This window comes from Cyrtonyx montezumae, unplaced genomic scaffold (genome assembly GCF_038088225.1).
Source record: "Cyrtonyx montezumae isolate F1298 unplaced genomic scaffold, pur_monq_1.0 scaffold_25, whole genome shotgun sequence".
NCBI lineage: Eukaryota > Metazoa > Chordata > Aves > Galliformes > Odontophoridae > Cyrtonyx > Cyrtonyx montezumae.
This window is the reverse complement of record NW_027071992.1, coordinates 11,902,482-11,914,956: the sequence shown is the minus strand read 5'-3', so window position 1 is coordinate 11,914,956 and position 12,475 is coordinate 11,902,482. Positions and strand designations below refer to the sequence as shown.

The 12,475-nt window shown below is 39.0% G+C and overlaps 1 protein-coding gene across 3 annotated transcripts in view; it reads right to left on the bottom strand.

Moving 5' to 3' along the window:
- Positions 1-12,475, bottom strand: part of LOC136050809 (leukemia inhibitory factor receptor-like) — a 177,837-nt gene that overhangs the window by 133,050 nt on the left and 32,312 nt on the right. For all 3 annotated transcript variants that reach the window (XM_065739923.1, XM_065739925.1, XM_065739924.1), the window contains exons 10-17: positions 11,786-11,931; positions 8,824-8,989; positions 8,606-8,676; positions 7,973-8,186; positions 4,927-5,106; positions 3,210-3,311; positions 1,548-1,715; positions 737-898 (exon numbers count right to left, since the gene is read on the bottom strand). In XM_065739923.1, the coding sequence (XP_065595995.1) occupies positions 737-898; positions 1,548-1,715; positions 3,210-3,311; positions 4,927-5,106; positions 7,973-8,186; positions 8,606-8,676; positions 8,824-8,989; positions 11,786-11,931 (1,209 nt within the window). The remainder of the gene's footprint in view (positions 1-736; positions 899-1,547; positions 1,716-3,209; positions 3,312-4,926; positions 5,107-7,972; positions 8,187-8,605; positions 8,677-8,823; positions 8,990-11,785; positions 11,932-12,475) is intronic.

The following is a 12,475-nucleotide window of genomic DNA, read 5'->3' as shown; positions in this document are numbered from 1 at the left end:
CCACTGTGATTTCTGTTCTCAATAGGCACTGGAATAGCACTTCCAGGTTAGCTGAACTGGCTACACCTCTAATAGTGGCTCTTAAAGGCCAACAGCACGGCAGAAACTGCACTGCCTTTTATATGGTTTAAAATGCTTTAACTCCCAGGGTTGCTCTGATACACTCTCACTGCCTTTCTCGATGTTAAGTGCCTTATACTTGATTTTTCATGTGTTTTTGTTGCACCCCATTGTTTCACGTGACATTTAGTTCTTGTTCCCCAAAGTCAACCTCTTTTTCTAACAATCTTCCAGGGTTTGTTTCTGTCAGGGGATTGATAAAACTGAATTAAAAGCAGAGAGGCCTCTGTTTACAATTCTGAAATGGGTAAATATTTCCACAATGTGTTTCTTCCCATCACGTATTAACAGATATTCATCATGGGAAACTTGACAAAAACAACAAGCTGCTTAAGAAGACTCTATCCTATAGTAAAAGTTTTTAAGTTATTTTTTCTGCGTACACTAGCCTGAATTATAAAGTAGCTGGAATAAGAAAAGACTTTTTTTTCCCCTTGCTTTGAACTGTATCTTTTTTTGTGTTAAAAAAAAAAAAACAAAAAACAAAATAAAAAAATAGGCACGGACTACCTAAAGTAACCAGGAGAAGAAAAAAACAACAAAACCACCTCAGTTTTACACACACTGGACTGCCCCTGTGCTAACTAACATTAATGGATAGGGATTTTCCACTTACAGTCTTCCTTTGTCACCACATAGAGGCTATTTGGAGGGCTCAACCCACCAGCAGTGTAGGCTTGTAGGTCTAGCTGGTAACTCGTTTTTCCTTGAAGATCAAGTATTTTCAAAGACTTTTTTGTTAAGTCAGTGATATTCTTAACTTTAAGTTCTGGATTCCCTGTTTGTTTAGAAGAAAAAAAGCACACATTGTTAAAAATGGATTCAGAGAGACATCCTCAGGATTAGTAAGTCTTTCTTGGAGTCAGCTTATAAAAATCAAGGAGCTGTCTATGTTAAGGAAAACTGAAGCAGAGAGTTCTGGTCACGGTGCCTGCCTGTGTTGCAGCAAACACCACAGGATTTTGCTGAGTTTTTTACGCTCATGCTTGCTCTCTTATGTCAGTCAGTTAGACCTCACTTCACTACAGAGAAGCGTTTGCAATATGGGTCCTGGTAGATACCCATTTAAACATAGCCACATAACTTCCACCACATCTCTTCTACCCAAGACATCTGTACACAAGGCAGTGTGCCACACTGACACTTAGTCACTGCACAGCTCTGTGGCCCCAGCAAACCCAGATGTTCTCCAACTTATGCCTTATATTATAAAAAATAAAACAAAAAAAAAAAACAACAACTGTGCTAATCAAACAAAGAACTGATAATTTCAAATGCTGTTGTTACATATCAAGGGCCAACTACCAACTATAATATGACTAATGCAAGTGAACTATGATAAAAATGAATTAATTTTCATTGGAATTAAAATGAGGGGGGAAAAATCCCAAAAGCTTGAACAAGGGAATGATGATCTAGAGATTTACCTGATTCCAAAAGCCTGGGCTTTAAGGCATCTTTTTCACCTTTTGCAAAGGAAAGCCGATATCCTTCTAAAAACCCCTGACAATCTTCAATAGGCATGTCTTCCCACTTCACCAATATCGAATCTGAAGATGTTTCTTCCACAGTAAAATTTGGTGCACGTTTCGGAGCTGCAGGGAGAATTATGAAAGAAGATAGTCAGTAACAGCCTAGAGTTAAATGCTGGATCCATAGTATCAGTTTTATTTCAGAGCTGGCATGTTCAGTTTTTTCCTGAATATCCTTCCACCACTCTCAAAAACATGACAACCCTGAACAGGTGACTCTTACCAAGACAGAATTACATTGATCTCTTTGTCATTAATTACTGCATCTTTGTCTAATAACAGCAGCTGAGAGAAAAATCTCATCTTGGGCAACGTTTTTACAGACCCATATTCATAAATAGCCTTCTTCATAAAACAAATGCCAAAAGACTGCATAAACATTCAGAGCTTATGAACTGTTTGGCTTTTAAAGGCTTTAGCTGCGTGATTGCACAGCTTGTCTTCAAATTAAACAAACTTCACACTGCTATCATGGAAATCTATCTCAGCTTAAAAGAACAGCCTTAGCAGGCATCACAAGTCCTCACTGCAACTCCAGAAGCCTAGTGAAAATGTTACAGCAGGTGCTGTGTAACAGAAAAAAATCTGATGCCAGATGCTGATCTGTTACTATCTAGCAGTGCTGAACTCACGTTTGAGAATGCATCTATTTTGACTTCACGATTACCTGCCAAAAGCAAATTTGATGTTTAGAATAAACCTATGATTTTAAGCAAAATGAAAACAGTTATTTTCCCATGTCCAATGCATTTTTATTACCCAATGCTTTTATCTTTTTATCTTGGAAGTTTCCAGTTCTGCTGAGAATGCACACTGAAAAACCTTCTGGGAGACTGTTTATTATTTTTACAGAAATGCAAATGGATGAAAGCTGAGTTTCTGGTAAAATCTTCTCAATTTCACCTTCAACATTAGCAATGAAATAAACAACAGTTTTTGCAAGGGATCGGATTTGTTCGGCAGCTCGGTTTTCTAAGCAAACTCTTCCAGGAGAAAACACATTAAAATTCAAAGCGAAATGGGTGCTGTAGTTACATTTCACACAGGAGCTGTGATTGCAAAGAGCAAAGACAAGTTCAGGCTCCTGGGAGGAGAGGGCATTCAGCCACTAGTGCACCCCCAGGCAAGTAAGCACTGCCTTGGTCCACGCCCCAACAAGCTGAAATGAGCAAACTCAGTATGACAAGGAACTCAATATTACAGTAGCCAAAGGAACCCAGCTCTTGGAAGTTTGCTTTGATTTGACGAGTTGTTTTCTCTCCTGCAGAAGGGACCACATCACTGGGGTACACACTGTCTCCACCTTCAACACTGAAGACCAATGCCTGTAAAGCAAACTCTGCGGCAGCAAACCCTATACTGCAATACAAGCTGGAGAACACTGAGTTGTTGCATGCTGAGAACTGGAGTCAATCAAGAAATATTACATACAAAGAGCAAGAGAAATCAGTAGCACTATATAAAGATTCTAGTCTCAGTCTTCTCCCAACACCGAGCTAAAAGCAGACACAGTTCAATCTCACTTTACAAAGATCCTAAATGATAAAGTACACTTACGCAGCTCTTTTGTATACCCAGTTACGTTTTTCAATAACTGATATCCACTGGATTTGCAGCCATATAGTGAAAAATTGTATCTCACACCAGGTCTGAACAGAGCTGCAAGAGAAAACCCACTAATGAGAAGTTGTCACTTAAGAACACTGATGCTTTTAACTTCTACGTTGTACATGCTTATAAAAATACATATTAAAAAAATGACAGCCTTTGACTGCAGTATTATATACAAACACTATCTTTATTTACAATCGCTGTTACCGAGGGACTGTTAGTCACAGTTCAGGAGCAGTAAGCAAAGCTCTTAGAGAGATCTTGTTTCTAAACAAACAGATTCAAAATAAGCTACTCAAAATGCATAAATTGCTCTTTCCATGAGGAAACACAAACTGAAGTTACTGAAACAATCCCCTTACTTTCCTCCCACAGCAGCCATGTAGATCCTGCCTCCTCTTTGGAAACAAAAATATATTTTGAAATACACAGACTTACTGCAGCAATAATGCAAAGGAAATTCAGAGAACTCTCAAAAGTGACACTGAAGCACTTCAGCAATGAACTCCAGGTCTGAAATGACCCTACAAAATCCAAATATTCATCAAACTCCTGCTTTTTATGTCTTTGATAAAAGCATACATGTTTAATACTACACTGTATAAATAATGTATAACTTCCTGAGATTTCTACAAGTATTTTCTAGCTGAACTTCTATCAATCTTTTCCTAAACAAGCAGCCACTTGTGGACCACTACAGAAGTAAGTGGGTTTTGCAGGAGTTCAGGTCCAGATGAAGATATTCTTCAGGAAGGACCGAACACAGAGGTAAATATGGCAGCTTAATCCCAGCCCCCACAGCCTCGAAACTCTCACACAGCACACTTCAAAAAGCATCCCAGGAAAGAGTGCAGGAGTTGAGCAGCACATTTAGGACAGAAACAGTATTGTCTGCTTAGAAAAAGCAAGAGCTAGCCAGCACAAACAAAAACAACATGGACACAGCATTGTAACTACAAGTAGGAAGGTGTATTTCTCACCTACCCCAAATTTTCTGTGTACACAGTTTTAAATGATTTTATTTAATGACAACTTTATATAGCAAACCCTTCTAGAAAGTAAATATAAATATTTACAGGGAGCAAAGAAAAAAAAAACAAAAATGTGTGTTTCGTGGGTCCTCTCTTTTCTTTTCTGCTCCTACTAGTCCCAGCACAGCTGAGACTCATTTCCTGATCTGCCCACCAGCAACTAGAGACCTGGAACGTGCCCCATTCCAGGGAATTTCAACTGCTGAAAGTGATTCCACACATGGAGGTCACACTTAAAGGAAAAAAAAACTAAAAATATGCCTGATATAAAAACAATGCATTAGTATTCCCCCCATCCTAAGCAATGCTTTTTATGTTTAGAATCCAAATAAACCCCAAAACCCTTGATTAACCATTATGTGTTCTGGTGTAACAAGAAGTTGTTGAGTGTAGCTAGAAAAGGTAATTTAAAAACAGTTAATAAATGCATGATGATAACAGTTTAGTGATGACTAGTATTTGGATTTGGTAAGGCTGCATAAGAAATTAAAAAAATGCAATGCCAAGTAGAGGTTCATCCGTACACACAAGCACAGAGCAACAATCTTTGATCCGTAGCATTGGTACTGCTTTCATTTCATTGCTACTCAGACGTTGAACCAGAAAAACTGAAAAACTGATTTCTTACTTACCAGATTTTATCACTGCATCTGTCGTATTCGAAGGAAATTTCTGCCAGTCCACACTGCAGGGTTCAGACCCAGATGAATGACACCATTTTACTATATAGCCACAGGTCATGTTGGGGTAAGAATTCCAAGAAATATAAATTCCATTCCCCATTGCCACGGCTCGATCTGTTTTGACATTGTCTGCAACAAAGACGACAAAAAAAATCCATCAGAGACCAGACACTTATCTGTAGTTGAAGCTGGAGGTAAGCCTTCCAGCCACAGCACAAAGGTTTAATAAACTGCAGTCATTTCTAGTAATGAGAAACGTGCACTCCTGGTACTGTGAAATTCAAAGCAGCACACTCAGCTATGCTTTCTGAAGTGCTGGAAATCAGATGTAGCCTGCAGCAAATCCCACAGTCTAAAGAATGATGATGAGAAGTACTGTAGCTCAGGACTGGCTAAAAAAGCACTTTTTCAAGGTAAGGATTTACAGCTGATGGCAGGTTCAAATCTGACTTGACACCAATTTGGCAGGAGCCTGCAGCTATAAATTCCTGCTGTTATTTCAGCTAACAGTTTGCTTTGTGTTTCTGTCAGTGTCTTGCTGCCACTCGCCTGACCACAGACATTTATTTTTCACTGAAAATCAACGGCAAAAGTTGAGTCTCTGGTGAACTTCACAGAGATTCCAGTCTACCAAGGGTAAATAAATTAAAAGAAACAAAGAAACAAAAAAAACCTGCAATACCTTTTATTTATATTTTTGTTTCTGATTTTTAAAGGTTGAGATGCCTCTGAACCAATCAGATCTGAGAACAACTTCTGATTCCTGCAGCTTCCTTCCCTGGCTGTCAGATGGGACCCTGCAGAGCTAAGAGATGTTTTCCAAAGGCCATCACAACAGCTGCGGCCCCACAACCAATCTTCAAAAACAGTCTCAGGATTTGAGTTTTCCCTTATTCAGTGTTCTCATTTATGCTCCCTATTGAGTCTATTATTTCATGTCATTAAATCCATAAACCACGGAAGGTTGAAGGGCAAAGCCAGTTTTTAAAAAGCAGTGTTGTGAAAACTTCACTCTCACAGACATGCTGTGAATGATGAAGGACTGCTTAGCTCTAAAAAATTTTAACATATAGCTAAGTGTAGAATCATTTTCTAGCTTGCTAGCTGGGCAGAAAAGACACATATGGTTACGCAAAGACTCTAAAAGTCTTGTAGTATTTTTCCCTAAAACCTGCTAAGCATCCAGTTAAATCACTCTTCTGTGATGCTGGAAGAACATATTTCTAATTAGACTGCTTTAATTTTCCTACTGACATGAAAATTTCCTGTTCTTACAGAAAGCACATAACCTCTAAAATGCTTCAATACATCACAGTCAATATTATTTCCTAAGCCAGAAGACTAGAGTTTCACCTAGGGCAGTACTGCTCATTTTGACGTATTTATAGCTGTAACCTACAGCAGTAGAAACAACTACCAACACCATAGCACTTCTGTAGAAGAGGAGTCTGTAACAGTCAGATTATGTGCCCTGAACACTGTACAGCACTTTTCAGAGACAGCAGCAAATTAATTAAGGCAGAGTATCCTCTGTTTGTGCTTCTGGGTTCCACAAAACCTCAACAGATCTCAAGCCTCTGAGCCACTGCTCTCCTATGGACACTGAAAGCACACATAGACTGCACACAGGAAGCAGCCAGAAAAGATGTTTGGGTAGAAATGTCATCCAGTTCAGTAAATGAGTCATCTTTCATGACTCCAGTCAGTGACTCAGACCATTCCTATACCAGCTTGGGAGCAAACCTCCAAGGAGTGCAAGTTGGGTAACACTGAGGGGAACCTCAGACATCCAAGTGCTCATTCCAAGAGAAAGCTGCAAGTGATTGCAAAGCTCCAGCTGCCATCAGCTGTCCCACACCATAAATCTATTACAGAGACCTCCTATGAAACTACAGTCCAGATCTGGTACTGCATGAGAAGAGCTATTAAAGCATTTTTATTCATTTAGCTGTTCTGAACAATTAATTTTCCCTTTAGGAAGCAGAATGAGAATACATTTTTAAGTTTTGGTGCTTTGGAGAAGCATAAGAAACATTAGGAGCTATTATTTTCTTCTGCATAGAAACAAGTTCATTTTTCTCTCACTGCAGATCTCATTCAAAGTGTGCGTCTTCCTGGGAGGAGATAGTATTCTCTTATCAGAGCCAGAGTTGTAAGAAGGATGACTGTGGTACCTGCTTTCTAAGTGGAGAAGGAGAAGCGGTACATCCTCTGGACAAAACAGCTAAAAGAGTCAAAAGTTTGAACTTCAGAGATCACGCTCTTCCTGGCAAGCAGGGAAGCATGGACTCTCAATAGCCACGTGCAATATCATCTGCTCCACAAGCTCAGGGTTAGGAGCAGAAAATCATTATCTGGCTCAGCTATTTTAATCTACAAAAGCACACAGCAAGAGTGGCAGTGTTTTAATTGGGAAGTTAAAGTCCTACCTTTTTTTTTTTTTTTTTTTTTTTTTTTTTTTTTTTTTTTTTTTTTACAAACTCCAGCTCCCAGTACAAGGATGCCAACATTTTACCAGCCAACTCAATTAATATTCTCCTGCAGAGCTCAGAAGCATTGAACTGACAATTCCTCTCTCAAAAAGACACACAACACCTCCAAATCTTTATTCTGATTCTCTTCAGCACATAACACTTCTCAGTATCTCAAAAAGAATGCACAGAAATAAACTGAGCTCTTTAAACATCAGAGAACTATACTAATGCTTTGAAGCTTCATCCTTGTTCCTGGGAGGTCTCCAGAAAAGCAATAGAGAGAGGCTACACACTATCATCCTCCTTTTTTTGCGAAGAGCATAATTAATTGGAAAGAGACTACCCTAAGAGCAAAGCAGCAATTTTTTTCCTCCCCCATGCAGAGGATTTGCCTGGGAAAACGAAACAAGAAACCAAACATAAACAAGCAAAGCATGTATCATCTCATTTTTCAATCATCAAACTTGCCAACATATTCCCCAAGCTATGAAGGTGCTAAGCTCTCCGCTGGGAGAACTCACCACTTGGAAGTTCCACGCTTGTTATCCTTGAAGGAGGAGATGAGCCTGCATGATTTTTGGCCACAACGCTAATTATGCAGTCACTCCTTTCAAGTTTTATCTCAGTACTGTTTGAGGGCTCCGTGACTTCTTTATACTCCAGTGACTCCTCTAGCAGGTAGCAGGATACTTCATGAGACACAATTTTTCCATTGGCTTCAGAAAGGGCTAAGGGCTACGAACAGACAAAAAACATATTACAAGAAAAAAAAGAAGGGAAAGAGTTAAAGAAGATAATATGATTCTAGCATCCCAATCTTGTCTGAGGGATGCATAGGACATCCAGGCAGAAAAGACCGTAACTCCGTAAATTTGGAAATTAATACAAAGGTTTCTAATTTTTTCCTTTCTTCCTGGGATTTACTAAAAATTTAATTGTTCAAGTGAAATGCTCCTCAATGTAGGTTTAAATTACAAAAATTCAGTAAATTCCCATTTGGGAAAAAATATTTTTTTCAGTGGACGGTTCTATAAAAAGATAAGAAAATCTGATTTATTTATGACTACCAACTTCATACCTTTATAAATCTGTAGGAAAATGGATTTTCGGACTTAAATTACACTGTATGTTAAAACTTTAAGTTTTCTATCTACCTTCCAGAAGATTCTCAGACTTTTTCCAGAAGGACTTCTCTCTCTCCAGATATCTGGTCCTCTGGCAGGAGCTAAGATAAAGAAAGAGATTCTTTCTCCAAGTTGCACAGTACACAATTTATTGCCTAACAAAAAGTTAGCTTTTTAGACAGCTAATTTAAAAAGTACATAGCTTCACAAGTTCCTCTCTTAACCATCAAAGAATGAGATACACTTACGGGCTTCTAGTGTTGTGTGTTCCTCTGTCCGACTCCAGTCACTCCATCTCCAGAAGTGGTCAGCAGCTGAACAACGCACTCTGAACTGGTATTTGGTATATGGGTGCAGTGTGTTCAGCTGAGCTGTGTAAGTTGAAAACTTTCCACCAGGCATGGAGATATTGTGCTATAAAAATTGGTAGAATTATATATATATATTTTTTTCCTGTGTTTTATACTGAAAGTCAGCACCTAAAGAAGGTAATATTTTCCCCCAGAATACAAACTGAAAGAATGCTGCCATCAAGTTCTAGGTAGCCATTGCTAGGTAGCCATGCAGCCTTCCCAAGGAGAGAGGGAATACAGAAAGGAACAGTGTGAGAACACAACCATGCTTGGTGAGTACCAAAAAAATATCAAAACGTATTTCCTATGCAGATGTAACAAAAGAAAAGAATTCAAAGGTCTGTCAAAATGATGTCAGATGTAGTGAAAAGTATGGAATACACACTCTCCACTGCAATTGCTTCCTAGAAGTGTGAGCCTTCAAGAGGATAACCTCTGCAGGCAAAAGTGAGCTGCTGCTGCTTCCATCAACCCTCTCTTGTTTCCCCTCTCTCCTATGAGCAGTGAAGTGCTTGCTCACAAGTTCAGCCAGCATCTCGGCTCTGGTATTCAAAACCTGAACTCCCACCATGAGTATGCACAATAGACTGGGTGGACAAAGGACTTACTCCTACGACATATTCACAAAGGCATGCTAAAGACAGTCCATCTAAGCAAGAAGCTTATCATGCAGCATTCATACCAGACAGACCTTTTTCCTTCAAAGGATAGTATCAAAGTAAAACCCTTCTGTTCACAGTTATATTATAGCACTAGTCCCTCCATTATTTTTATAACAGTACAAGTCTACAGAGTATTTCTGTTTCACGAATACTTAAAAACAAAAACAAAAAACACCACCACCACTAGTCCTGGGAACACGCTTTACTGAATCTAATTATAACACATGTGCATCACAGCTGCCAAAACTGGACTCCAAGTGACTTTTAAGCTGCAACTAATTGGGCATTTCTAAAGCCAAACGACAACTTGAAAAATATAAAAATGCCAACAATCTCTTGTAGGGATGGAAAAGCTTCTGAAAACATCTTCAAAATGCCATGTAAATACCCATAACAATTTCACAGCTACTTTTTTTATTATAGAGAACTCTTGGAGGTGTTTTTTTTTGTTGTTGTTGTTGTTAAGAAACCAAAGACAGTGTAACAATGCTGTAAGAGTTTTTACCAAGCTGTGTACTGTGTTTCAAAATAACTGCAAGGGAGGGCCCTGATACAGGTGCAGTGAAGCAAATGGCTGTGGCAGTGTATGACTTTATCACCCTCCACTGCTCCAGATTACTGACCCAGTAGCAGCGTTCAGAAGCAATTACGTGCTCCAGGCTTCAAACAGTATAATTCAGGCTAGACAGAACTGTGCAAAATTACTTATAGTCATTTTAAAATGAGCTGCATCTGGGTGATGCTCAGACATTTGTTTTCACTACTGTCTGCTGCAGAAGCAGTTACTGCTGGGAACAGAAAATGCAACAACTGTGGGTGAGGGTATCTATAACTACAACACCAAAATCCAATAGAGCTCATTGGTCAGAGCTTTTATTTACATCTAAAAGCCAGTTAATTCCTCTGACAATTCCCAAGGCATCTGATTTTCTCTGCAGTACTTAGTATCTGAGTACTACTTACCACATCACTACAGAGAACATAGAAACGCTTAAGGCTTCCACAGTCTGTAAATGCTTTGGAAGTGTTTTAAAAATGAGCATGAATTCACTACTCCCCTATTATTTTAGGGAATATACATAAAAAAGTTGACTGTCAACTGCTTCACTTTTGTGGCTTGAGTGACTTCGTACAAGGCTGTACTATTAAGTGTAACTGGGTAAGAGAATACCCCTGTTACAAACAACCTGAGGAACAAGCATTGATAAAAAGCAAGCTGTGAGGTTAACATGCTCACAAAATAAATGCAGGCTTTTTACACCAACGCTGAGTAATTCAGCATCACGTCTACACCTCTAATCAAAGATACTTCATCTGAATGTACAACCACAGAACTTGGAGGTAAACTTGAGGCCAGCTGAACAGGCAGCTCTGCCATTAGGCTTCCCCAGTGATACAGATCACCCACACACTAAGTTAGGCAAAAAGGAAGAAGGGGATATATTCCCAGCACCTACGCTCAGTATCTGAAGCTGGTTTCTAAATTAGCACCTTAAGCTCGCCTTTGATAGTCAGCAGAATAAATACACAGCTACAGTCCATGACAGAACATCGATACTGGGCAGCAGCTGGAAGGAAGCCTGAATGCTAGAAATCTGAACTGCACCCAAAACCACCACCTCCTCTCCAGCTGCAAAGGTCTTCATTAAGGATTACCTTCTTATATGTCAGTGGGAGAATCTCTCCCTACCATGCCTCTGCCCCAGTGACGTATAAGCAGAATAAGCAACTCTGTATTACAGTCATACATGTGCCAATTGCTTACAGCAAGCAAATGAAATGTACTCTGAGGAAAAAGGAGGGAAAAATCAACTACAGATTTCTAGAGACAATCAGAAACAATCTCCATGGAAGTCTGCAGGGCAGAAGCAAAACCTGGAATAAGTGCGCATTAGTACAATTTGGAGCATAGAGGACACTCTGCAAGGACTATTACCTGAGTGGGCAAAAAGTACTTGTGCAGGAAGGCATGAGTGTATCTTTTAAAAGTACCAAATAACACTGTTGCTACACTTACTTTCCCCTAAACTACTTAAGAACAAACAAAATAAAGAACAGCAACAACAATGAACATGAGTAGAACTTTCCCTAATTGTACCAATGAGCTCCTAACCATTCCTGCACTAATCATTTGCTAAACTGATCAGAATGAAGATATGAAGCCAAATAAAAAATCCACTGAAAATTACACTTACCAGTTTTTGCTCAGAGTGACCAGTACTAATTTCAATTTGACACAGAAGCCTGATCTCAGCAAAACTTCCATTTATAAACCAACGCAGATGGACACTTGTAGAGCTGTTCCCATAAACAGTTAATTTTTCCGGAGTTTCTGGATTAACTTAAAAATTAAAGAAAAAACATTTATTCCAAGAAAAATAAAAGACATTACCTTTATACTAAAAAAAAATACTACATTTTGAAAGACTGAAGAGAATCAGAGAAATGAATTAATTACCCAATTAGCACTTAGGAAAGCTGTTGCTGCAGAGGCACCTGCAAACAGCCTCAATCCTGACACACTTCTCAGTTATTAAATATGGAAACAGATTTTCTTATACTGAGTGTTGCTGGCATACATGATAAGGAGTTGTAGATGCAGAAGGGCATTTCTCCTCCTAGCTATTTTACCAAAACAGTGAAACATGGGCTATTTCAGAGGACTACAATGACACATTAAATTCACCCAATCATGGGAACTTGGCAAGTTAGAACTTAAAATTTGCAGAACTCTCTACCTCCCCCTGTCCAAAACTCCCTTCATGGAGCTTTTGTGGTCTATTCAATAATACTACTCAGAGCTGTTAGAGAAAATAAATCTTCAGCGTTGGAATTGCTCCAGTTACCCTTTAGCAAGTATGTGCTCTACACTGAGAATTAAGTGT